The following is a 27,216-nucleotide window of genomic DNA, read 5'->3' on the forward strand; positions in this document are numbered from 1 at the left end:
GTTAAGATCAGCATTGGAGGACATAACAACTTAATCAGTACCTTGAAGTATTAAAGATGCATTAAAGCAGATTGGCCCCCTCCCTCCACCGGTATTTTGTCACTAATCGATTCCCCCTCAGGATTTGGGCCCTTACTAAATATGTAGCCCAGACTATGCCACTTGAAGGAAGATTATCTACCTCTCCAGATAAATATCTTCCCCTCTTCCAGTGTGGTCCCTGGCCTGAATTTACTAATCATTTCTGTTATGAATATGTCTTGCAGTACATGTCCTGCCCAGAACTTTTGGACCGACACTACACTGTGGATATGACAGTAGCTGAGCCCTCAGTCCAGCACCCAGTCACCAAAACCACCACCCGGCGCATTGTCCACACTGGAACAGACCCAAACAACCCCAGTGATCCCAGCTCCAGGCACCACTCGCTCTCCCTGTGCCGAGAGCTGGAACCCTATGAAGCTGTCCTCACTGCCATTGCGGATAGCAAGACAAGTAACATTCGCCAGCGACCTGTCACCTTTGACAATGCCACTCATTATTACCTCTACAACCGCCTCATAGACTTTCTCACCAGCCGAGAGATTGTCAATCGGCAGATTCAGGACATTGTACAGAGCTGCCAGCCAGGAGAGGTGGTCATCCGAGATACTCTCTATCGCTTGGGGGTGGCACAGATCAAGACTGAGATTGAGGAAGAAGATTTGGATCCTCAGGGGGAGGAGAAGGAGGTTTCTGAATAAGCCAGGCTCATCCCTGAAGGCACTGCTCCTTCTGTCTCAAGCCATAGTTGGGGGGGTACCCCCAGGCAGATACATCCAGTGGGCTGGCAGTGACTCCCTCCACCTTCCAGTGAGAGAGAGGCCATTTGCCTTTGATTGCTTGTGATGACCAAAGAGCCATGTGCTTCCGTCTGTTCTCAGGGCAGGCAAGAAGCCCCCCTGTAAAGACAGTTTCCTTTCAGAGCTATGTCCCACCTTCATTTGATGATGGTGGATACTCCAGAATCCTCTTCCAGCCATGGAATAGCACTTAGGATGTCAAAGTCAGTCTGTAACTGCCACTGCTCCCTTCCAATCCCCACCTCCTATCCCAGGAACCCAGTTTTCCAAGAGTGTGTGTGGTGGGACTTGGGTTCCCATCTATATAATGGGGGATGCAATGGGTCAGGACAGGAGGCCAAAAAACAGACTTTTGCTGAGGGGGCCCTTCCTGTGGGGCTAAGCAGTTGCTATCCCAGACTTGCCATGTCATAACCCTGTTTTTAGGAAGCTCTCACTGTCTCTTTCATTTTTGACTCTGAGAGGACATCTAGAGACCCTGCAGGGCTTTTGCATGGTTTGATCAGGCTTGTTAGTGCTGTGATTTCCAGCTTCCACTTCTTTGGGCACTTTATTCTTTCTGGTGCTATGTCTTATTCATGGCCTAAGTCTTTTCTTACAATAAAAACCAAATCTGGAAGCAGCTTTAGAGAGCAGCAGTGGGAAGCCAGAGAGTCCTCCACTGAAAGATAATTAGTCAGGGACCAGCTGGCTTAGGAGCACCCAATTTCTCTTTCTTGGGTTTGCCCACATCATTCCCAACTGTAGCTTTGAGGAAGGCAGTGCCCCTTCCTTTTCTTTCCAGCTGCATCCTCCTCTACATTCCCATATCACTGCTGATGGGGACTTAGCCATTGATTGTCCGGGGTTGACATGGGAGTGGAGGGTGGGGGAGGATACGGGCAAGGGCAGAAGAGCTGTGGCACACGTGTTGTGTTGGTGAACATCCCTTCCATGAAGGGGAAGCAGACTGGATTGTAAGAATGGCAGAACTGATCCACACACCCAAGGCCATTTTGGTATGAGAGTCTGCCATTTTTGGATTAATTTATTTGAGGAGTTGGTGATTTTTTTTTCCCCAAATGATAACGTTTAATAAATTATCCATTTTGAGGTGAAGCAGAAGTCGGATGTGTGATCTTTGTATGGGGAAGATGTGAATGCTAGCCATGTGAGGGACATATTGGTGAGGGGTGGCCCTGCACCAGCCGTAGGGGTGGGTTCCACTGAGCCATTCCCAAAGGGGTAGTGAAGTTAATGCCTATGTGGAGACTGGGCCTGAGTCTGGTTAGCGTCTGTAGATTAACATCCTTGTCCCCTTTCCAGTGTCATCTGTGCCAGTGGGCACTCCAGATCTAGCGCTGTTGTTCATCCTTTGGAGCTGTGGCAGCAGTTTTGATTTCTTAGAGGACATCACATCAGTGTAAAAGGTCAAGATTAGAGAAAGCAACTGTATGTACATGAAGGGGAAAGTGCCAGGCACAGTGGGGAAAGATTTCAGCTTTGGGAAAGGAGTAGAACATAGAGGTTGCTTTGTTGTTCTGGATTTTTGTTCATTTGTTTTTAATTCCAAAGAAATCAAGAGGCTTGATTGAGTTAATATTGTTAGTTTAATCTTGACTTTGACATCCTGTGAAGTGACTGTTAGTTAAAGTAGGCAGCTTAGCTTAACGCTTTTAAGTACATTTTGGGACTGCCCAGCCAAATGCCAAGGTTAACCAGCCTTCAGAGCAATGACTCATAACTTAAAGGACCAAAGAAGTTAAGTCCTAATGTTATTAGACCTTGGACTTTTTAATGCCATAATAACCCAAAGTAGGGTGAAAACAGGGAAGGAAGACTTAGGAGTCCAGTCACTTAAACTCTAACCAAAAATATCCATAAAAACAAACTTTCACAAAATTAATTTGCTGTGTTGCCTCTCCAAGGAAATGCATCCCTGGAGTTATCTGTGGCAGAAATGCTACATGTAAGCTTTGAGCTGAGTGGGGGATGATAGGAGGTATAGCCCATCTGAGAACTGACCTTTGCTACTAGTGATGGCTGACACTTACTGGACACTATGACTTCTTTCTCAGCCCGATCACTCTGCCTCTCCAGGTTTGTCACTGTTCCTGTAGGGTTATAGATTTAAAACTGGAAGGGAAGAGACAATAGAATCCAACACCATCATTTTGTAGAGGAGGAAGTAGGCCCTTTGCCTTGGGCCGTATGGCTAGTAAGTGTCTAAGGTGGAATTCAAAGCCAAGTCTTTCAGACTGCATCCCATCCTTCATTCGATGCTGCCTCTCCAGTATTGTTTGGGCTTTGGACCTCACACCTGATTAAGCAGTTTTTCAGTTCCTGAGGTCTAGTTCAGTCTTCCATAGGGAATGGGGAGAGAGGAATTCTTAGCCATAAAGGCAGAAATTATTTACCTTTGGGAGGGGGAGGGGGAAAGGATAAAGTTGCTGAGATGACATTTATCAATAGATGGTAAAATAGGCTGTTACAACACCAATGGGTTGAGAAGGACCACGGACACCATATGCCACTCTGACCCTGACATGCAAAAATAACTGGATTTCCAGGGAAATAGCTAGCCTATTTATATTCCTGAGCTTCAAAGTTGGGCCCAGCCCTTCAGTGAAATAGCTAAATCATTGAGTATCTCTTCATACCCCAAGTTGACTCTTCCACAGAGAAACTGATTCTCTGACTTAACAGAACTGGTAGTTGTTGGCCTGCAATAGGGGCTGGCTGCTGTCCACTTGGTCACAGCAGTCCATGGGCTCACTGACACTGTCTTCCTCTTCACTACTGCCACTGCTGGGCAGGTTGGCATAGTCCTGAAGAGGAAGATGGAGGAGAGGGTTAGTCCTGTTCAGGTCCACCATGGTACCTTCTTGGCCAAACTTCTCTCCCCTGGCCCTAGCTTACCTGCTTTCTACCAGTGGCATCCATCTCCTCCTGAAGAAAGGAGCAGATCTGCTGAAAAGTGGGTCTCCGAGTGGGCTCCAGGTCCCAGCATGCCTGCATAACGCTGTATCTGGTGGACAGGAGAAGCCCAAGAATATCTCTCATCTTTTCCCCTGTCTTCAATTCCTGTTCTAGATCTCCCCACCAGGAACGCAATGCTCTCCCTGTCCCTCTCAAAGTCTTCCTCATCCTTCAAGACCCAACTTGGATCCCTTTAATTCCATACTGAAGAGAAGAGTCGAATCCCTGTACTGCATTAAGGTTTGCAAAGTGCTTTCCTCACAACTGCCTGCCTATTGTGAGAGCATGGAGGAAAAAGACATTAGGGAAAGCTCCCCGAGGAACTGCCATTTTAGACTTGGTCTTGAAGGACAGGGACACCAGGAGGTTGATTTGAGTAAATACCCAAAGGCAGGAAGAAGGTGCAAGGCCTGTTGGGTCATTGTTGAGCAGTTACCCTGAGAGAACAATGTACTTGAGCCCTTCCTAGAGTCTGAACTCACATGTTTGGGGGAGAGAAGTCAGGCTGGGCCATCTGATACCCCTCCTTCACCAATTTATAGAACTTGCTGTTCACCAGGATACCGGGGTAAGGACTCAAACCTGCAAAAGTCAAGACTCTTAATAGTGGCAGTGGTTTTGGCCCGTGCCCTTCCCCACCCTCTTCGCCCTCTCTACATACACATGCTGCTACTAGTTTGAGCATTGGGGGAGAGATACCTGCAGATGGAAAGGTATTGGGTTTTATATTCTGTCCTTCCCAAAACCCAGCCTAGAATTCAGCAAAGAAGTGCTGAATGAGTGATGGCTTGTTGCCCCTGAGGGCCTTTTAGCCCCTGGAAGGGAATATTCAAAGGGCAGACCCAGAGAAGGTTCCCTAGCCTGTCAGATGGGGCCCTGAGCATTACTGCCACCATACATTACCCAGTGAAAAGATTTCCCAGAGCAGAATCCCATACGACCAGACGTCACTCTGCACTGTGTAGATGCAGTCAAAGATGCTTTCTGGGGCCATCCACTTCACAGGCAGGCGTGCCTAGACACAGGGAGCCCCTGGGCTGTCATGTGGGGAGGTCACCCATGGTCACCCAAGGAAGGTCCCACCTCCCCTTCACATTACTCACATTGCCCTTGACCACATAGTTGGTGTCATTCATGATGTCCCTCGCCAGCCCAAAGTCCCCAATCTTGGCCACACGCCTGCTGGTCACCAACACGTTCCTGGCAGCCACATCCCGGTGAATACACTGCGAGAGTTGGTCTCAGAATCACCATCAGAAGAGGGAGAGGAGACCTCAGACCCTGCTCCTGCCCCAGTCACTCCTGAACTATTTTCCTGCTCACTTCAGCTCTCAAATTCACTCACTTTATTTGAACACATGTCTACATACACATGCACAGGCAAATACAGTTATCTTGAGAAACATTAGTGCCAAACACTGTTAGGTGCTGGAAACACAAGTATAAAGAATGAAGCAGTACCTACCTACTTAAAATGTTCTACACGTAACACATTCTTCATAGTCCTCCCTCTTTCCCTCTCCCACTATCTCCCTGATTCCCAGCCCTTTAGGGAAGGTGAGTCCCTGATCCCTAGTAGGCCCGAGTCAGCCCAGCTTCGGCTCCCTCCCCTGTGGGGCTGGGCCAAGTAGCAAGGATCAAATCTCAGACACTCACGTTCTTGGAAGCAAGGAAAGCCATGCCCTGGGCCACTTGGCTAGAGAAGCGCAGCAGGTCACAGAGCTCCAGAGGCCGCCCGTCCTCCCGGTCTAGATCTAGACACAGAGTAGCTTGCTGAAGGCCGGCTCCCTACTTCCCTATCCTTTCTCTTTGTATCCCCTGCTCTCCACTCCCTTTCCTCATCCCTGTGCCCCTTGAAATCAAAGTCTCAACTCTCCCCCTCCCTTTCACACAGGGTTTCCCCCTACTCCAACCCCAGCCCTCTCCTTACCCTGCTCAGAGAAGGAGCTAGAAGAGGAGGAGGAGACGGGTCTCATCTCCACGTAGGTGTCCAGGCCCTGGCTAGAGAAGGTGTTATCACTACCTCAGGCAGTCAGGGGCCATGAGGACTGAGACAGGGCCAGTTCAGGCCCTCACGAAGTGTCCCCTACCCTCATCTTTCCATTGTCCTTTAGTCCTCCCAAACACACCTGTGCCACATTCAAGTGGTCTGGGGCCCCAGGGTTTTAAAGGAAATGGCCATCTAGGGAAATATTCTACACTCAACCCACCTTGGATTTAGGTAAAAGGAAAGGCTGAATGAGGAGAGAGAAATAGTGTTGGAGAGCAATAGGAATTTTATACCCAGTCAGCCTAAAACTTACTCTAAGCAACCAGTCATCATTACCACTCCCCCTTCAGGCCTGTTCAGATCCCCTTCCCCAAAAATGCTCCCCAAAGAGTAGACTGTATTCTAAAGTCAATGAGAAAAGCCTTTTGGATTAGCCATTTGTTAAGACTGAACATTTTTAGGGCAGGGATTTTCATCTTTTTGACTTTGTACTCCCTCACCCCCACCCTAGTCAATGCCTAGCACATAGAGGGTAATTAAATGCTTGTTGATTGATTAATTGGTTGAGTTTTTTCACTGGCATGGAAAGTTAAGAGTGAGCTCTGTGAATTAGAATAGCTATTCCTCATGGTAGGTCAGTATAGCTTTGCATTTCTCTCCCTTTCTCATGCCTCACCCAAGTACCCCAACATCATGCCTTCCCCCAGCCTGTGTCCCATCCCAGGCTGTCTTGTGCCCTTACCCATGGATGTATTTCTTCTCCAGATGAATGTTTCTGTACCCTGGACCTCCATCAGACTCAGAACTTAGGGTTGGCACCAACATGTCCTCTGCCTTACGGCGTAGAAAGTTGAGCAAGTCACCATGGTGACAATACTCTGTGATGACCAGCACTGGGCCTAGATGAGGAGAGACCAGTAGGCACAACTTAGCCCTGGGGGATGAGGGGGAATGGTCTCATGCTCAAAACTCCCCCAGGGAACACACATGTTAAGGGATAGGTACTCTCCTGGAGACTAAAGATCTCTTGGTGAATAGAAGGAAGAAATACTGCTAGAGTGGAAGCCAGGAAAGATGAATTTAAGTCTGCTGTGCTAACTTGGTGCGGTGATTTTTCTCTTTACCATTGTGATATTGCGCCATCCTGTGATTCTATAATTCTAAGATTCTCTTTCTGGGGCATAGCCCAGAGCTCTTTATTCCCTCTGCTGAACCCTTTCCCAAAGAACCCCTGACTGGCCTCTGAGATTGCTTGATCCCTCTGTGCCGTGTGTGTCTCACCTCCATGGGTACATGCCCCCAGCAGGTTGACAATGTTCTCGTGCTGCCCCAGGTGACTCATGATCTTCAGTTCAGACATGAGGGCCTCCTTCTCATCTGCATGAGCAGTGGCTGGAAAACAGAGAAGAGGAATCAAAGCAGAACAAGAGAAGGGGAGAGAGGAAAAGACAGATACAAGAAAAGAACCACGCACAGGGAGAAATAGCCAGATACTCAAGAGAGAGAGAGCTAAGTACAGAGACACCAATGGACTGAGACAGACACAGTGAGAGAGAGAGGGATAGAGAGAGACAGAGAGACACAGAGAAGGACTGAGAGATGGCAGTATGATGTAGAGAAAGTGCCACTGTGCTCACAGCAAGGATCTCAGGAGCCATTAAGGCTGAATCTGTGACTCTTCGTCACACCTGCCTCCTTCAAACTGAAGACACAATTCAGACTCTTCTCCTAAAACCAGGGCAGAGCCCCCTGAGGAGCTAGACAAGAGACCAAAAGCTAGCATATAAGAGAACCCAAGTATCCTGTTCTCCAGTTCCTACCAAGCTGACCTTTGGATATACCAAGCCCAAGGGAGACAGAGGCCAGAGCTACCTTCCCACCATCTCGTCACTAGGGAGAGAAGGGTGAGTCCTAGCTCTTGAGATGACTTTGGAAGACCCAAACCTCTCTCAGGATGGACATCTGAGAGTCCATCCTTCACTCTGGACTCCCCAACCCCTGCCCTTCACCCTGGGTTCCCCCCTACCCCTCCTTTTCACTTTGAGTTTTCCTGACCCTGCCTTTCACTCTGGACTTCCCTAGCTTCCCTGCCCCTTACCCTGAATTCCTCCAGGCCTTGTATTTTACCCTCACCCTGAGGTCCTACTTACACTTCAGCATCTTGACAGCCACTTTGAGGACAGCATCTTCCTTCCCCAGGCCAAAGGCTGTGGCTTCTACTACCTTCCCAAAGGCTCCAGCTCCCAGTGTTTTACCTGCCACCAAATAAAGAGTTCAGTGCTGTAGTGGGGAAAGGGTGTGGGAGGGCAGAGTACATGGGCGGGGGTACGGAGAGTGAGATGAACAGGGGACAGCAAGTTTCCCAGTTAAGAAACTCAAACCAACTCCGCTCTGTGGAGGCAAGCTCAACTGGATGTCAAGCAGAGATGTAAGCTAGGAAAGTCAATCCTATAAAGGATGAGGAAGGGGAAAGGGGGGGAGAGATACACAAATGTCTGGGATTGAAGGCAGTGAGTATAGAAGAGAAATGGTTCTTAAAAATAGCAGTAGAATGCCCTCAGAGAGCCTACAATCCAATTCCCACAATTTTACAGAGGAGGAAACTGAGGCCTAGAGAAGGCAAGTGATTTGCCCAAGGCTACACAAGGAGTTGGTACTGACTCTTTCCTTGGTCAGTGCTCTGTTCAGTCTTAGACTGGGTGAGTCACTTTTATTATTTTATAATGCTTTCAGCATATACACTGTATGGCAAAGAACAAAACCTACTTTAAAGTGGACACAATTATAATGTATTCCACCACCTTATTATGTGACTCTGCCAGACTATCCTTACTGCATATGTCCTCTTTGGACAGCAGGAACCTGTTGGGATTAGTTGGAGCACAGCTAGGGATATCAAGAGGTGACAGTAGCTGGGATCATACACACACACACACACACACACACACAAAATTTTTTTCCAGCAATGGGAGGTGGGAGTCCCTAGGTCCCTCTTCCCTCACCTCTCCCCAAATCAGTCTGCATGTACCCAGGAGAATGTCCTGGGCTGAAGGTCAGGACAACTAGGCTTTCTCTTTTACTATCTCGTGGGGTCTAACCACCCTCCTGACTCTGTGACTCAGATGAGCGTCAGCCATCTCACCAAACTGTAGGTTATTTCGGGGGAACTCCCATTTCTCATTATAGGGCAGCTGTGTAGGATCAATGAAGATGTAGTTGTTCCCTTCGCAGGCCTCAATGATCTTCCAGTGCACTTGGTACTTGGGTTTCTGGGATGGCAAAAGCAAAAAGAGGGAGAGCAGATGGGTTGTGGAATATAGAGATGAGCACAGAAGAGTGAGATGACAGCATTGTTAAACAGCTGCAGTGACCGTTCTTGTACCTTGGCAAATTATAGAAATTGGGACTGGATCTGTGATTTACTGGTATAGAGAACTCCCAGATGAAGAAAGTCCCTCTACTGATGCAGAGTGGCAGTCCTTCTCTGCAACTTGTCATCTTAGAAAGAAAAAAGAGGACAGAAAAAGAAGAGAAGCAGAGATGAGTAGAAAGGAAAGGAGAAGAGAGGTGAGGAGAGGAGAGAGGAGAAGGAAAGGAGAGGAAAAATAGAGAGAGAGGGAAGAGGAGAGAGGAAGAGGAGGAGAGAGGAGAGGGAACGAACCTTTCTCCTTTCTGATACCTTTATAGGAATAGAGGGATCCTGGTTGAACAGACTTAAGAGTAAAGCATACAGCTTTAACAATAGAATTGCAGGCCATTGGCACTGAGCAAGAAAACTGGAGATATTCTAGATGGGCTAGTTGTTTATCTGGTAGTGGCTGGCACTCAGTGACCTCTTTGCAAACTGGCTTTTGACAGCCTTTTCTCTCTACTTCTTCTTTCTCTGTGTTCCCGCAGCTGGGCCTGAGTCAGCCCCCTGTGGTGGGGAGCTAGGATTGGTGTGTGTGTATGTGTGTGTTTGTGTGTGCATGCGTGCATGCACACATTGGGCGAAAGGGAATAAAAAGGAGGAAGAAAGCATCTTCGGGGAACTAGGGAACCTCAGAGCTAGAAGGGGCCTCCAAGGGTATCTAGTCCAACTTTGAACAACATTTTCAGGTGGCCACCTAGGCTCTGCTTAAAGATCTCCATTGATCCAAAGATTTCTTCCAGAGGCAGCCTGTTTCATTGCTGTCAGTTCTAATGGGTATACATTTCTTCCTTCTATTTTTTGAGGCACCTAAAGCAGAGCAGTGGACTACATTCAGGATGATCTGAATTCAAATCCTATCTGTGTAGCTCTAGGCAATTAATTTAATCTTTTCTCAGCCTTAGTTTCCACATCTGTAAAATGGGGATTAACAAGTAGCTTCTAATAGGTTGTTGTGAGAATCAGATGAGATAACAGGTATAAAGTGCTATATAAGTGGTAGTCACTATTATTATTTTTATATGGAACAGGAACCTTCCTCCAGAAGTGTTCACTCGGAAGATACCACTGATCTCTAAGAACTTTTTTCCCAGCTGCAGGAAGTCGTAGGTTCATAGAGAGCTGGCAGGGACCAGCTAGTCTAATCCTTTCATTTTAAAGAGGAGGAACAGTGAAATGACTTGCCTAAGGAAGGCAGACAGTAAATGACAGGATTCAGAGCAAGGTCTTCCGAGTCCAAATCCAGTGTTTATTCATAAACGTCATTTTTCATCTTCCTGGATGGCAGGGGTCTCATATCTTGTCTTCAAATGAGACATTCGTATGATCGGTACTTGATTGAGAAAAATTAAGGTTCCAGGTTGTTTCCCACACCACTTGGGGGCATTGGAGGAAAGCAAAACATACCCAGGGAGGAGAAATCTAGCTGGGCCAAGTGGAACAATGATGGAAAAGCAGCTGAGGCTGTGCTTGAAGCTGACAGGGCAATACCTTAGCCTCTTCAAGGATCATGAACTTGACTTTACAAGTGAGGAACTTTAGGTAAGACTATAGCTGCTCTGCAAATGGGAGAAGCTGGACTTGGGAGGTAAGGTAGAACCAGCATGACTGTGGGGTAGAAACAATATGGACTACTTCCAACATGATTTTAAGATTGTAGATGTAGTGGTAGAGAGAAATCTTCAAGATCATCTAGGTATCCAGCCTTCTCATTTAAAAGAAATGGGGCTCAGAGAGACTGAGTGATTTGTCCAAGGTCACACAGGTAGTCAGGGAAAGAGTCAGGGTTTGAATCCAGGTCCTTTAACTGCCAACTCTTTACACTGCAATAACCATGTGTTGTGGGGCGGTTGGGTGGCACAGCGGAGTCAAAGAGTCAAAGTAAGTTCAAATCTGGCCCCAGATACTTACTAGCTGTTTCACTCTAGACAAATCACTTAACCTCTGCCTGCCTCAGTTTCCTCAACAGTAAAGTGATCTGGAGGAGGGAATGGCAAACTACTTTAGTACTTTGCCAAGAAAACCCAACAGAGGTCATGACTGAAAATGATTAAACAACAACCACATGACCACCTATGTTCAAGGTATAAAATAAGACGATTCCTGCCCTGCTCCAATCCCCTCACCTGCCAACCTACTTTGCTATTCCTTTCTGCAAATCTGCCCCACTTATATCCAATTTATGCACAAGTCAAAACATTATCCTCATGATGTCATTGGTCCTCTGAGAATGAAGGATAAATAACAGCTGGCTTGGCATATGTAGGAAGTAAGGCTCTTCAGACAGGAGAGTGCCAATGGAAAACAGCTGATTCTCAATTAAAGCTCCTTTCCCACTCTCAAATTCTGGGATCCTGTGAATTCACCTGTATTCTGACTTCCAATCTCTACTTTTTAGAATTGCTTTCTCTCCCTATGACCGCTTCCCCCCTACCAGTAGAGCATGGCTGAGGCATTGAGCTGTTCAGCTGTCTCCTCAATCTTCTCTCCACCCTCCTTCTCTCCCAGCTTGCTGACTTCTGCTCTTCTCTCTTCCTTCTCTGCTTGTCCCCTGGTCACACCAGTGGTTAATGGTCTGATGACTCAGCCTGTTGAGTAAGACTGTCCTTGAAACAGGGCCTTTCCTGCATATGGACTGTCTGCCTTTGAGGGTTCCTGACTTCCCAGATCAGAGTGGAACCTCTTGGAGAGGAATGAGCACTTCCTACCTGGTATCCTAGAAGAATGGGGAATCCTGTGACTAAGCCAATCCCCCCCAATAAAGTACACACTAAACTCAAGGTAAGGGTAGCACAAGGAACAGCAGACATTTCAAATTGTCCACTATCCCATGAAGGAAGGAATCTTGTGTGGAAATGCTGACTGAATCATAGGATTTGTAACTGGAGGGAGACTTGGAGATCCATCTAGGTCAATCTCATTTTGTAGGGGAGGAACCGAGGCTCAGAAAAAGGTTAAATGCTCATGGTCACACTATAAGAGATTACTTCAAAGAGTTTGTCCTAATACCATGTGACCTAGCAATACCACTACCAGGTCTGTATACCAAAGAAATCAAAGAAAAAGGAAAAGGACCTATATGAACAAAATATTTGTAGCAGCTCTTTTTTTGTGGGGGCAAAGAATTGGAAATTGAGGGATGCCCATCAACTGGGGAATGAATATACAAGCTGTGGTGTATGATTGTGATGGACCACTATTGTGCTATAAGAAATGACAAGCAGGATGGTTTCAGAAAAACCTGGGAAGACCTACATGAACTAATGCAAAGTGAAGTGAGCAGAACCAGAGCATTTTACAAAGTATTACAGGAATGTTATAATGATAATCAATTGTGAAAGACTTAGCTTCTCTGATGAATACAGTGATCCAAGACAATTCTAAAGGACTCATGATGAAAAATCTTAGAAAAAGCTATCCCTTCCGCCTCATGACTTTCCTCATAGCAATTTCGATATATTGAAGGTTGGCAAAAAAAAAAGTTAGGTAGGAATTTTCAGGGGAGTTTTGCAGAAGCTACAGATAACATGTGAAGGCCAGCAGATGACACAGAACCTATAATCAAATATTTAACCCAAATTTTACAAAAAGTACTGAAAACACCCCATAAGAGAAAAAGAAAAAAATCAGACTTATTCTCTGTTACATAGGGAGGACCAAAAAATTTTACTGATATTTTCCAGATCACAGAGGTGCTGTGCCACAGCCCCCATGATGTGGAAGAGATGACTGTACTTCTAGACAGAGAAGTGCAGATTGAAGCATACATTTTTTACTTTCATTCTTTCTTTTTATTGTTGTTGGGTTGTTTTTTTGCAACATGACTAATACGAAAAATGTTTTGCATGATTTTGCATGCATGGTTGATATCGTATTGCTTGCCTTTCCAATGCCTGGGGGAGGGGTAGGAGAGAGGGAGAGAATTTGGAACTCAACATTTAAAAAAATGTTAAAAACAAATAAATTAAATTTTTTAAAAAAGAATTTTTCTTAACTAGCCACATAGCAAAAGCCATGCGGATGAGCAATGGCTGCTTGAGGAAGCAGGAAATGCTGCATGACCATTTCTTCAAGATGTTGTGGAACAGAGCCTTGTTTTGATATGGATTAGAATAGATGGTCAATGAGGTTCCTTTTAATTTTAAGATTCTGTGGTTCTGTGAGAGAACAGACTGGAAGAGTAATCATTAAGGATTCAATTGTCGACTTGGAAGGCAGTCTCTGTCTGTGACTCCAGGAATCTGCCCTTGACTCTGTGCTGTTCAGCATTTCTGTCAATGACTTGGAGATATATATACACAAAGAACAAGGCATACTTGTCAACATTTCAGATGGCACAATGCTAAGTGGGCCAGCTAATACACTGGATGACAGACTTGAGATTCAAAAAGATGTTCACAGTCTAGAGCACTGGGCTGAATCTAATACAATGATATATGTATATATGTGTGTATGCACACATATATACATATACACACATATATACATATAATATATGTATGTTATATATGTATATGTATAGTCATACTTGAGGTAAAAAAATCAACTTTACAAAATGGGGGTGGGTCAAGGTTAGACAGCAGCTTATTTGAAAAATATCTGGGATGCATAGTGCATTCCAAGCTCAATATAAGTCAACAGCATAATATAGTATGCAAAATAGCTTATTCAATCTTTGATCTCCTTAAATGAAGCCTAGTATCCAGGTCTAGGGAATTAACTAATGCTGCTGTGTCACCTCAGTTAAACCACACTTAGAGGGCTACATCTAGGCACTACATTTTAGGAAGGACCTTAATAAGCTAGAGAGTGAGGTGAGGATAATTAAAGGCCTCATGGAAATGTCATATGAAGACCAGTTGAAGGAAATGGATATGTAAATTTAGCCTAGCAAAGAGAAGGCTTGGGTTTTATTATAAGGAATAGGTTGGACTTGGTCTGTTAGGTTCCCACAAGGGCAACACTAGGAGCAATGGATAAAAGTCAGGGATGCAAAAATTAGTCCAAGCTTCCTAGCAATCAGAGATATCCAGAAGCAGCATTGGGTGCACTGGGAGGTAGTGAATTTTCCATCACTAGATGTCTTCAGGCAAAAAAGCAAGATGAAAACTTTTCAGGAATGAAAAATAAGGGATTATTGGTCATGGATAGTAAGTTCTTTTCTAGATGCTAAAAATATACAGACAGAAGAAATGATACCAGTCCTCAAAGAGTTTATATTGTACCAGGGGAGTCCATATATTTCTAGCAAAGTGCAGATCTGAATATGTCAATAAAGTCCAGTGGGCTCCCTGTGACCACCAAGATTAAATATGATTTAAAATACTTCCCAACCTGGCCCCATCTTACCTTTCCAGCCTTCTTAACACATTACTCTCGTCCTTTTTCTTCCTCACACAACACATTGTTTCTCCCATCAATGTGTCTTTAAACTGAATGATCCCCAAGCCTAGAATACTCTCCCTTATCAATTCTTCCTTTTGAAATCTCCAATTTCCTTTAAGACTCAATACAAACTCTACCTTCTTCACAAGGCTTTTCCTGATGCCGAAGCAACTCATGCATTTCCCTACAAGGCTGCCTTGTATCTGCTTTACGTGTTGCATATGCCTATACACAAATATCAAGAGCCCCCTTGATGAAAGTAGGAAGGCTTTCACAAATGACAAAGAGCAGACTCTGCCTTTGCAGTCACGCAACTGACTTCAAGATACAGAGTCCAAGAGCTCACTTTGCTTACTTAATTGTCTGTTGACAATGAGTAAAAAAGCATTTGACTCGACAGAGTTTTGTTATGAGATATCACCCGTGCATATGTAAAGATCAGAGAAGATACTTTGAGACATACAACACATGTAAATAACTCTGCAAGGCACAAACCAGGGAGACATATGCGTGTCAAGGATTTTTGCCACTTTCCTAAAGGATGCCCAGTGTAGATTAAAAATGAAAAGATTGCCTACAGGTGGTGAAGTCATTCAGATGTTTCTGATTACGAGGGATATCATGTTTATCGTATCAAGTCCTAAAACCCCATAAGCTCCTAAATGAGACCCATATTCTTTCAATAGAGTTTAGTATAACTATCTACACAGGAAAAATCAAGTGACTGAAGAATTGTCCAGATCATAATATTCCTTTGGATGGATAGCCCACAGAGTTGGTCTATCAGTACATATATCTGGGAAAGACGTTGCAGAGAGACAAAGAACCCAGAATGTACTAGAAGAAAGAAAGTGGATTGGACTGCATTTGAAAAATGGATTTTCAACCACCCCAAGCTTTTTCAGAAAATAAAGCTACATCTTTTTAACATCAGTATTATTCTGGTACTACTATATACAGTAGGTTTAAGTCATAGAATTCCACACTGACTGAGAACTAAAATTGCAGTGATATAATAAAACACAGTATATCCTCCAGAACAAATTGAATGCCAAAGGTGGTCTAAAAGATATTACAGAGACCTGTGGGCAGGTCATGTAGCAGAAGCATGAGATGACAGATAAATAGCCTGAGTGTTGAATTGATGTTCATGTAGTGTCAAGAGATCTAGAGGAAGGTATTGCTTGGATTCCCTCGGAATGTTTACAGGTAGACATGGACAGGAGTGGCCCATGAGGATGTTTAACTATTTTCAGTTTGCCCTATTGAAAAGAGTACTTAAATCAATGAAATCACAAATTTACTTAAAGTATTTAAGTATGAATTCTTATATTTAGTCTTTTGTCAAAGACTTTCTTATACTTGGAATTAGGGTTATGTTTCTCTCATTTGAATTTTTTGATGTAGAGGAAGCTGGGCCTTTTAGCTTAGAGAGTTTTCTATTTCAGAGGATTCACTTTAGTATGACTTATCTGAGGAATAATAAGGCATGAATTATAGCTGAAGATTTTTGCACAGCTACTTGATGAATTTCCCACACACATCCATTTCACATCTATTTTCCTGATAAAAGGAACCTGGAGGAGTATTTATTGGAATTTCTCCACCATCCATTGTGGGTCCAGAGCTCTAAGGCAGGCTAGCAGCTCAGAAACCCAGAGCTGTTCATGGACTCATCCCCTGGCCTAAACCAATAACATAGAGTATCCTGGGCCAGGGTTGGGGGAGGAGGGGTAGGCACAAGAAAATGGACTCAACTCAACTCCTAGAGTTCCCAGATAATACAATGCAGATCACTGGAGAAAAGAGCAAACAAAGAAACAAAAAGACAAAGGGTGACAGGTGCCTAAGATACACAACTAAAAGAGGAGAATAACTTCAAAATTCCCCCAAAACTCCTACAAGTCAAGCCTCAAAGGAAAACATAATTTGCCCACAAGGGCAATTAGAATTCCTAGATGAAATGATGTGTTTTTAAATGACATCATAAATGAAATGAGAGCAGTAGAAGAAAAAAAAACAGGAAAAGAAATGAAAGAGACTTGAAGGAGAGACTTGGAAGGAAAATTAACTGCTTGGCACAAGAAGGGAAAAACCTTACTCAAATAACAGACTCCTCAAAAATTATAATGGTCTGCACAGAAGTTAATTACTCCATGAGACAGCAAGAAATATTAAAACAAAGTCAAAAGATTAAAGAAATAGAAGGAAAAATAAAGTATCTTGTATGAAACAAATACTGCAAGTAACCAGAAAGAGAGTTCAAGTGTTACAGCAGGATCACACAGGATTTAGAAACTACCATCATAAATACAATATTCCAAAAATCAATGGATTAGACATATAATCAAGAATAATTTGTTCAGAAAAGATGGAATATAATCCTCCAAGGGAGAGGGGAATGGACCATTAATAAAATAAATTTCCAAGCATTCTTACTGAAAAGACCAGAGCTGAATAAAAACTTTAAAACCTAGGGGTAAAGGGAAACACAAAAAGGTGAATACATATCTGGAGATGAGATGGACTAGGTTATGACCTTATAAACTTTGAAAGATTGGAAGAACCATCCAAGGTCCAGCAAAGTCTCTAGCAAAGTTTCCCAGAAGCAGCAACTGCTAAATGCAGTGAGGAACTAATTCTGAGAAGTGGCCTGATGACCCAGCATAGAAGTGTAATGATCTGGTAACTGAGACATTGTGTCCTGCAAACAAGGGAGAAAACTATCCGTTGTTTATGCCACATGAAGAAGTGAAATTTGTGAGAACTTCACAAAGGGAAAAAATACTTCCAGGGCTAGGAAGTACCCCTCATTATACATGTTCCTTATCTGTGTGTTTCAGTATCTTTGTATTTTAGTTTTAAGCTCACTTTACCCAAAAACCTTGTGGTTATACAGGAAAAAGAGTGTGCCTTATGGTGTGTGTGTGTGTGTGTGTGTGTGTGTGTGTGTGTGTGTGTGTGTGACAGAGAGAGACAGAAAGACAGAGAGAGACAGAAAGAGAGAGAGAGAGAGAGAGAGAGAGAGAGAGACAGAGAGAGACTAAGTTTGAGTTCACTCTCCAGGGAATGAATGAGTATATGTGGAGGGGAAAGTATTCTTCCCAGTTGGAGGTGGGGAGAATTCGTACTTCCCAATCTTGGCTATACCTTGTGTGTAAATATCCCTTTGTAAAAGCTACCCCAAAAAGAGTTGGATCCTTAGTGCAAAGAGAACTGCAGATGTTGAATTTATGGATCCTGATGACACAGCAAAGCAATCTTTCACACTATATTTTGTGACCCTGTTGTAGTTGTGTCTGACTCTTCATGACCCCATTTGGGAATTTTTCTTGGTAAAGATATTGGAGTGGTTTGCCATTTATTTCTCCAGCTCATTTTACAGATGAGGACACTGAGGCACACAGAGTCACACAGCTAGTGTGTGAGGTCATATTTGAACTCAAGAAGTTGAGTCTTCCTGACTCCAGGAACTCCTGGCGCTCTATCCATTGCACCATTTTTGTACTCTTTCTGTAGTCAGGAGTTTCTGGATATCTTCGTATCTTTCTGGGGCTTCAGTCTTATCATTTGTAGACCAAGGATGTTGGGTGAATGACCTCCGAGGCTCCTTCCAGGACCAATATTTACGGTTCTATATATGGTTCTGTAATTCTATGACTGCTGGAACTATGCCCCAAGGAGGCTTCTGACAGAAAGATTAGACCCATATGTACAAAAATATCTGTTGTAGCATTACTTGGGATACTAAACAGGCACCCAGGAATAGGAAGTAGCTGAATAAACATGGTATATAGCATAATAGTGGATCACAAAGAAAGGTGAATGTGAAGATGTCAGAGAAGCATGATAAAACTTGCATGGGATGATGAAGAGTAAAGAAAGCAGAACCAGGAAAACGATATATACACAATGACTGCAAACAAAGAAGATGGAACTCTGGCTAATTACAATATTAAATGTTACATATATATACATAAAACAAAATCAGAAACATGAAGATGTTTGCTGATAAAAGTTTAAAAACCATCTCAAAAAAAATGCTGGACACAAATGTTTATTCTGCATTATTTAGATTTTTCTCCAGCACTTAAGTTTGGAGAGTAAAACAACAACAACAACAAATAATCAAGTCCTGACTTGTAGTGTCTGTTGATTTCCTAGATATAGATGCTCACACTAAAATTTAACAATCAGTTCACATGGTTCAGTTAGATATGACTCTAGTACACTCTTTTTCTGTCAATAATTAAGCATCTAATTGTCTTCTCAAAGTATACATTTTTAGGTAGTTCTGTGTGAGAGTCTGTTGTGTCAACTACATTAGAAAAGTGACTTGCCTAGAGTTACTTTTTTTTCAAAAAATGAATTGACTTTTTAAAAGAATGAATTGATTAGAAATTGAAGGGATGCTCATCAGTTGGGGAATGGCTAAACAATTTGTGTTATATGAATGTAATGGAATATTATTGTGCCATAAAAACGATGAGCAGGCAGATTTTAGGAAAATCTGGAAAGGTTTACACGATCTGATGCAAAGTGAAAAGAACAGAACCAGGAGAACATTGTATACAGTATCAGCAACATTGTGCAGTGATCAACTATGAACAACTTCACTCAGAAACACAATGATCTAAGACAACTCACTCATGATGGAAAATACTATTCACATTCAGATAAAGAACTGATGGAGTCTAAATATAGATAAAAGCATACGATTTTCACCTTATTTTTTGTGGTTCTTTTCTTTTGGCCTGTTTCTTCTTTCAAACATGGCTAATATGGAAATGTTGTACATGATTGCACATACATAACCTATGTCAAACTATTTACCATCCTTGAGAGAGGATGATGAGGGAAGGAGGGAGAAAATTTGGAACTCAAAAATTTTTAAATGAATATTTAAAAAATGTCTCTACATGTCATTGGAAAAATACTATATTTTTTTAAAAAAGAATGCACTGATTGATTGTTCTATAGGAAAATTACTTTATATGGCAATTATGTTGCAGGCTCAAAGGATGTCAGAACTGGAGGGGATTTTTGAGACCATTTAGTTGAACCTCCTGATTTTACAGATGAGGAAACAGAAGCCCAGAGAATCAAACTGATTGGGAAGACAGGGAGGGATAGTGGTAAAAGTATTAGGTGGAGGTTTGAATCCTGAGTCTAGCAGTTATTGGCTATGTGAGCACGTTCACTTCTCTAAGTCTCAGTTTCCTTATCTGTAAAATTGTGATAACACTCATGAAAACTACTGGATTGTTGTGAGAAAAGTGCACTATGGGCTGGGAAGCCTTGTGGAAAGGGGAGTTAGTATTAATGCCTAAGAGTACAGTAGTGTAGAACCTGTCAGGACAAGGACCCCGGTGTCCTCTGGCTCCCTCCAGTCTAGGACTCTTCCCAATACATTATCGGAGCCTCTCATGTCACTGGGAGCCCTGACTAAACCAATGAGGAAATGAAAGAGAGTAAAATTACTGAATTATCTTTCTAGTACAGCTCAGTCTGGGTGAGTATAGGCCAAGTTTCCCAAGGCCTGCCCTCCCCGTAGGTAAGCTGATCATGGAGGCTTTGGATCCTTTGCGGTAGAAGCAGAGAAAGTCGGAGATCCAAAGTTTTGCTCTAACCAGCAATCTCTTTTCTTTGCACTAAGGAGCAAGCAATTGTCACGGCAGGACACAAGCGAGGAGAAGTCCCTGAATCACACTGTTCATTCCCTTCCTCAGAAAACTTTAGGGTTCTGAACATGCAAACTTCTAAGGTTGGTTGGTAAAGTTAAGGCCCTAAAGACTGACTGGAAAGAGTGCTGGGGTGGGGGCTGGCGGTGAAGAAGCCTGGGCTGAGCAATTTCCTTATCCTTAATTTCTTCATCTGTTAAAAAAATGATGATAATAACAAGACTCTTCCCACTACTAACCTTCTATGGGTTTTGTGGAGAAACCTTTAAAGCACTATATGAAAACCAGTTGTCACATTCCTGCCTTTCTAACCTTATCTCTTAGGATTCCTTTGCCCATCCTAGCCAGGGAATGCCTGACGTAGTCGTGCCCCTTTCTTTGCTACCTTCTCACATTCATCACATCTTGCTTGAGGGAAAAGAACACTCAGTGAAAGGCAGCTTGTTTAATGGAAAATCTTAGTATTGGATGACCTCTCTCTCAGTTTCCTCATCTGTAAAACTGGGGTAATAATACAAGTAGCATCTTCCTTGCTGTGTTGTCCCGAGGAAAGAACTTTGAAAATTTTTAAGTGGCATAGAAATAGAAGCAGTTATTATTATTAGAACTGTACCTGTCTCTCATATATTGAGGGCAGGCACCACGTCTATTCATAAAGTCCTAGGATTTAGAGCTGGAAATTCCCTTAGAAATCATCTACTTCCATACTTCATTTTACAGATGAGGAAACTGAGACCCCAAGAGAAGAGACTTACTCAAGGTCACACACACACAGGAGAGTTGTCTTTTTCTTTGCTCCCCTTCTTCTGTCTCTTCTACAACCTAGAACACTATATGTATCCCCAAATTCCAGGGTTGAAAAAGATTCTCAGCTACCATCTAGCACAATACTGTACCTGGAAAAAAAATCCCTACTAAAGCACATCCTATAAAATGTTTATTGACTGAGGGTGTGACTGAATCATAAAGAATTGTCTTATTTTCTTCCTGAGGAGATGAGGAATAAGAAAATGAGGAAGAGAAAGAGGGAATTTTGGTTGGTCCATTTGCCTGTATATTCAGGGATACCCGAGCTGAGTAGGGAATGGGGGAGGCAGGTAGGTAGAATTCCTCTATTAGCCGGCACTCCCCCCCCCCCCATTTTACTATTGAAATCCACTCTGCCCTTCCACCAGTCCCACACCCAGGACTAACCTGTTTGTATTTGTACAGGAGAAGAAGGAGTAGAAGAGCAAGTAGGGTGGTCGTGGCAACACAGGCTGTGACAACGGGGATAAAGAGACTATCTTTGCCAGGCCGGACTACAGGTTCTGGGGATGACAGGAAGGAAAAAAAAAGAAAACATTTACATTCAGGTCCTCCCCCTCACAACAAGTAGCCTTTATCCAAGGATGATGCCGGTGAAAGGGAGCTAGGGAGAAAGTTTCAGTGAAAATCTAGCAGCGAAACCTAGTGTCCTGTAAGCCAAAGACCTTCTAACCGTGTCCTTCTGCTCAAAAACCTTCAATGACTCCCTACTTTGGGGATAAAGTCCAAACTTCTTTAGCTAGCATCAGAAGCCCTTCATAATCTATACCCAACCTTCCTTTCCAACCTGAGTTCCCAGAGTAAAATGGGAAGAGGTTAGGCTCTATGGATGTTGTTTTGGACACCGAGTGAAGAACAGATTGAGAAGGGGATGACTTGAGGCAGGGAGGTCAGTTAAGAAGCTATTGGAATAGTCCAGGGGAAGGACGATGAGGGTGTGAACTGAGGTGGTGGCCACAGGACTAAAGAGAAGCAGAAAGGATCTTGGAGATGCCATGGAGGTAGAATCATTGATATTTGGTAAGTGATCGGCCTTGTGGGGCAAGGGAAAGTGAGGAGCCTGGGATTACTCTGAACTTGCTTTCTCTGCCACCATAACTAGATGACATGAGAGGCAGCCCCTGCTTGCTGCCTGCCAGAGTTCCATTTCACTGAAACCAGACAAGCCACCCAACTTTGCTCATTCAATTATGTACCAGGTGCTGTGCTAGACAGTGAAAGATATAACTATAATGGAAAAATGGATATGGCACAGACTCTGCTCTCAACAAGATAGGGAGAAAGATATGAACACAAATTACTATGAGCAAGCCATTCCGCTTCCCTGTCCAGAGCCTCAAGGCTAAAAGAAGGATGCCAAGGCTGAGGCATTGATCCATAGCACCAGAGGTAGACAAACAGTGCCTGGAAGAGCCCAGGGCAGTCTAGGCTAAGCCCAGGAGCTTGGAACTCTGAGGAAGCCAAGCCAAATTCTTGGGACCAGATAGCTGTTCAAGGAACAAGAAATGATGCTTATAACCCAGAGAAGCAAAGAGAATTCAAAAGGTGGCCAATTTTCTCATTGCCCAAATCCATCTCTAGGAGGAGAGGACGTCATCTCCCTTCTAGCCAGACCTCTTCCTTCACTGTCCCTGCAGCTGAGTAGACTTTGCCTCAATCAAACTTAAACCTGTTAAAGACTTTAGCTTGAAAAGGCCAAGGTCTCCCACTACATCCAGGCCCATCTGAAGTTGTCCTAATCCATATCTAGCCACTGGACCCAGATGGCTCTGGAGGAAAAAGTGAGGCTGGTGACCTTGCATAGCCCTGCCTCACTTAAATCCAATTCGCTTGCATGTCATGGCATCACCTTCCTGACCTCATGGTCCTCTTTGAGAATGAAGGACAGACTGTAGCAGCAGTTTACCACATTCTGCATTCTGCAATATGGGATACCTCCCTGAGGGCTTGGTCTCAGACAGAATTGACCTAACCCCCTTTGATCCTTAGCTTAAGTAACTCATATCATGGCATTTTCACATGACACTCATCCCTGATAGACTCTGAGTTCTTTTTGTAAAAAATTAATTTGTTTCCAGTTTTCTACAATAATTTCCATTAGTCTTAAATTTTCTCCCCTTCCCTCCCCAAGATGGCATGCAATCTTATATGGGTTCTACACATATAGTCTTATTAAGCACATTTTAACATTAAAGACTATGAGCTCTTGAGGGTTGAGACTGGGCTCATTCACCTTTGTATCTGCCATGATGCCAACCTTAGGGCCCTACATAAAGAATAAATATTTGCTGAATAATCATGTTCTTTCCCTCTTGAAATTACTTTGTACGATTTTGTGTTTACTTATGTAGATACGAGTTGCATCTTCAATAGAATGTGAACGCATAGAGGGCAGGGACATTTTTTGCTTTTCTCTTTGTATCTGTAGCATCTAGCACTGTGTCTTGAGCACCGAAGGGATTTAATGAACGTTTGTTGAATTATTTGTTCCTTGTTGTACATGTAGGTCTTGTCTTTCTAGCTACCCTGAGCCCATGGGCACAGGGACCTTGTGCTTTTGCTTCTGAAAATAGTGCCTCACTCCCAGAAGGTACCAGTTACTCTATTTGTTGTCTGACTCACAGATTTTAGATGGAAGGACAATGGGAAAAGTATGTCTGGGAAAGGACAAGGGCTTCTTGTGGGGGATCATAGGGATGTTCACCATCCCCTCACAGGAAAGTCCACAGTATTCTCACCTGTCAGGATGGGCCAGAAGATATATGAGTTGTTCCCAACCTTGTTGCTGGCCATGCACATGTAGGTGGTGTTTTCCATCAGGGTTTGGATATGGAAGATACTCTCAACAATCACTTTTTTAAAAGGCTCCTGGCTCAGGACTGAGGTATTGGTATCATGCCACAGCAACACTCTGTGCTGGTTGCAGCTGGGAAGGTGGGAGGAAGGAGATGTGAGTCAAAGGAATGAGACTTCAGTGAGGGGGATGAAGGCTTCTCTGAGCCTCTGGAATGAGAATCATTGTGTTCAAGGAACTATATGAGCTACACCAATGGAGTACCATCATCTCAGGACCATCTAAGCCTAGCCAGGAAAACAGCATTTAGGGAAATGAACGTACTTTCAGTCCTGGACTTTCAGTGCCATGATCTGAGTCGGTAAGTGAATGATGTACCTTTCTTTATTGCTTGAGCAGCGGTACCATGTAATCTCAGGGGCCGGATATCCCAGGGCAATGCAGCGAAGGACATTAGAGACATTGAGGTATGCCTGCTGGACTTGTACTTCTGGGGGATCTGAATACGGAAAATGGAGTGAGATAGAATAAATGCAGTGAGGGACTTTGTATACCTAAGGCTCTCCTCCCTTGTACCATTACCAGGAAATATATCTGCTATGACTATGTGAAAAGGGAGACTGCCTAGACATGGGTTAAACCCTCACATTTAACCTGTCCATTCCTTCCTCAGCCTTCCAGTCCCCTCACTAAGCTCTCTCTCCTTTACTGAGCATTCATCCCCTTCACTGAATTCTATTTCCCTCACTCAGCCCCCATCCTCTTAATGCTCCCCCATTTTCTTGATAATTCTCATCCTCTTCCCTTAACCCCTATACCCTGCACCAAGTTATTAGGCTCTTCACTAATTGACAATATCCTCACTGAACTCCCCCATCCCTTCACTGAGCCTCTATCCTCTTCATTGAAACCCTATCTCCTCAAAGATGTCTCATACCTTCACTGAGCTCCTATCACCCACCCTCTACCTCATTCCTTCACTGAGTTCTCAAATCCTTACAATGATCTTCTGGACCAGTCCTTTCAGCACCTCTGCCCCTCATCAGTTAGTTGACTCCCCAGTAGAGCTAACTGGGTATTGCATAGTGCAAGGAACTGAGAGAATACTTCTTGTCTAGGTAGGGTAAATGAGGAAAGGCGTAAAAGGTGAGGACAAGTGGTTAAAATGACCTATCACCCAGGAAGGGGCCTGAGGCCTTTCATTTTTGGTCCTTTGGGGGAAGAAACCAATCCTTGGGTCTATGTCTCTTATATTCTCTCATCACCTCAGGTAGGGTCTGCTTTTCAGTCCATCAGGGGCACATACACATGCAGAAATATCTACTTGGTATCTAGGCAGTTTCTCCAACTGTTCTGAGTCCATCTGGAACTTCCCATCCCCAGGTTTTCAAGAGAGGTTTCAGAGTATGGGAATGGGGGGCTCCTGATTCCCAGCTCTAGCTCTAGGTCCAGACCCACCAGAAGCCCTCCTGCAAGCTTTCCCTTCATCTCCTGGAGACACTCACGGAATAGGATGACCTCAAAGGTGAGAGAAGCTTTAGCATCTGAGTTCTCAGCATGGAAAGTGTAGTAGCCAGCTTCTGAATCTTTCAGCCGAGACAGAGTGAGGATTGTGTTGTACCTAATGGGGGAAATGAAGACAATCTAATTTCAGCAAGCCCACAGTCCTGGAACATTCCCTCTTCCCTGTAGTACCTAAGGCTTTTCCCCAATGCTGAGTAGTACAACTAGGCACATGGCTGTGTGCCCCTTCTTCTGCAGGTGTGATTATCTCTTAGCCACTGGGATAAAGTTCTTACCAATTCTGAATTGCACACCCCAGATAGACAATGAGTTTGGTACGCAATGGACAAACATGAAATACCAGCTGGTGATAATGGCCACCATCCTCTGAGGCTTCAAAGAAGCACACTACCACAGGATTCTTTGCTATTTAACCTAAGCCACCACAAAAGTAGGAAGCCCTGTTTATAGGGGAATCATGACTTGGGTTGGCTGAGTCCCTGAAAAAAGGCAACTTTGCTGAAAAAGATCACAAATTGTGACTTGGGATATCAACTCTTCGTAAAGAGTTTCTCTTTGGTGAACTCGTTCTTTTCTTATCTTCTCTTCTCTGCCTCCTGGCCCTCCCTGCCTTCCTTCAAATCTCAAGGAAAATTCTACTTTTTATAGGAAGGTTTTCCCTATCTCTTTTCATTTCAGTGCCTTCCCTCTGTTAATTACTTCCTATTTATCTTAGATCTAGCTGGTTCAGCCATACTTGTTTCTTGTTCTATCTATCCCTCATTAAATTATGAGCTCCTCCAGCACTGGGATTGTCCTTTTGCCTTTCTTTGTATCCTTATCACTCAGCACAGTGCCTTGCATGTAGTATGTATTTAATAAATTCTTTTTGACTGAATAATATTAAAATTTAAGACTTTTTATAGATGTCACCATACAGAATAATCGTAATCTCCAAGTTACATGGAATAAAAAAACTTTCAAAATATAGAGACTGGTTTTTTGTTCAGTTGTTTTTCAGTCATGTTCAACTCTTTATGACCTTATTTGGTGTTTTCTTGGCAGAGATACTGGAATAGTTTGCCATTTCCTTCTTCAACTCATTCTACAGATGAGGAAACTAAAGCAAATAGGGTTAAGTGACTTGCCCAGAGTCACACAGCTAGTAATGTCTGATGCTGGATTTGAACTCAGGAAGATGAGTCTTCCTGACTTCAGGTTCAATTGGCACTCTATACTAGCTGCCCCATGGGAAGAAATTATATCCCTCTGGGAAAAGAATGAGGTACATGCCCTGAAAAGTGTCAAACTTTAAGCCTTGGTTCTCTGACTCCAATTTCACTATTCTTTCTACTATACTACAGCTCTTCACAGAAATAATTAATAGAGGCCTGGGTGTCCATTTGATGCTAAATTTTAAAGGACTTTAAAATGCTTTAAGACATTAGCAGACATTAGTACTGGATGATTTCACTGCCTGGAGGAAGATAGAAAAAGCTGACACTCAGGGAACCAAATGTTTTTAGTTGGGTAACAGAAGAAAGGAAGCAAGAAAATATTTTAAGAAGGCAGAAGTTAGTGACCTGGAGTAGGGACATGGACTTCTCAGTGGAGTCATAACCAGGAATCCTGGTACACAGGGCAAATTCAATTTTCTAGGGAGTGTTGTGGTACTGTGGACCATACCCCAAAGAGTCTGGCTCATGACTCAAGGAGAATTAGTGGTGAAGGCATCTGGGTCAAAGAAAAGATAATCTAACTGTAAGTAAAGTAGCAGGGAGGAGTAAAATACCTTCTTGTCCAATTAACCCCAGACCCTGCTTCCTTGTCCTCTCCCAGATCCTACC

The 27,216-nt window shown here is 43.5% G+C and overlaps 2 protein-coding genes across 2 annotated transcripts in view; one reads left to right on the forward strand and one right to left on the reverse strand.

Annotated features, from left to right (window-relative positions):
* HMGXB3 (HMG-box containing 3) overlaps positions 1-1,940 on the forward strand; it is a 69,419-nt gene extending 67,479 nt beyond the window's left edge. The window contains exon 20 of the mRNA XM_072630698.1: positions 267-1,940. Within this exon, the coding sequence (XP_072486799.1) occupies positions 267-743 (477 nt within the window). The 3' untranslated portion in view covers positions 744-1,940. The remainder of the gene's footprint in view (positions 1-266) is intronic.
* Positions 1,941-2,412: 472 nt separating this feature from the next.
* The window catches only part of CSF1R (colony stimulating factor 1 receptor), a 44,100-nt gene continuing 19,296 nt past the window's right edge, over positions 2,413-27,216 (reverse strand). The window contains exons 7-21 of the mRNA XM_072630699.1: positions 25,372-25,487; positions 24,245-24,365; positions 23,811-23,998; positions 21,460-21,575; positions 8,933-9,059; positions 7,941-8,045; positions 7,072-7,182; positions 6,533-6,689; positions 5,731-5,801; positions 5,457-5,554; positions 4,904-5,026; positions 4,704-4,815; positions 4,283-4,382; positions 3,741-3,849; positions 2,413-3,649 (exon numbers count right to left, since the gene is read on the reverse strand). Of these exons, the coding sequence (XP_072486800.1) occupies positions 3,521-3,649; positions 3,741-3,849; positions 4,283-4,382; positions 4,704-4,815; positions 4,904-5,026; positions 5,457-5,554; positions 5,731-5,801; positions 6,533-6,689; positions 7,072-7,182; positions 7,941-8,045; positions 8,933-9,059; positions 21,460-21,575; positions 23,811-23,998; positions 24,245-24,365; positions 25,372-25,487 (1,783 nt within the window). The 3' untranslated portion in view covers positions 2,413-3,520. The remainder of the gene's footprint in view (positions 3,650-3,740; positions 3,850-4,282; positions 4,383-4,703; positions 4,816-4,903; positions 5,027-5,456; positions 5,555-5,730; positions 5,802-6,532; positions 6,690-7,071; positions 7,183-7,940; positions 8,046-8,932; positions 9,060-21,459; positions 21,576-23,810; positions 23,999-24,244; positions 24,366-25,371; positions 25,488-27,216) is intronic.

This window comes from Notamacropus eugenii, chromosome 1 (genome assembly GCF_028372415.1).
Source record: "Notamacropus eugenii isolate mMacEug1 chromosome 1, mMacEug1.pri_v2, whole genome shotgun sequence".
NCBI lineage: Eukaryota > Metazoa > Chordata > Mammalia > Diprotodontia > Macropodidae > Notamacropus > Notamacropus eugenii.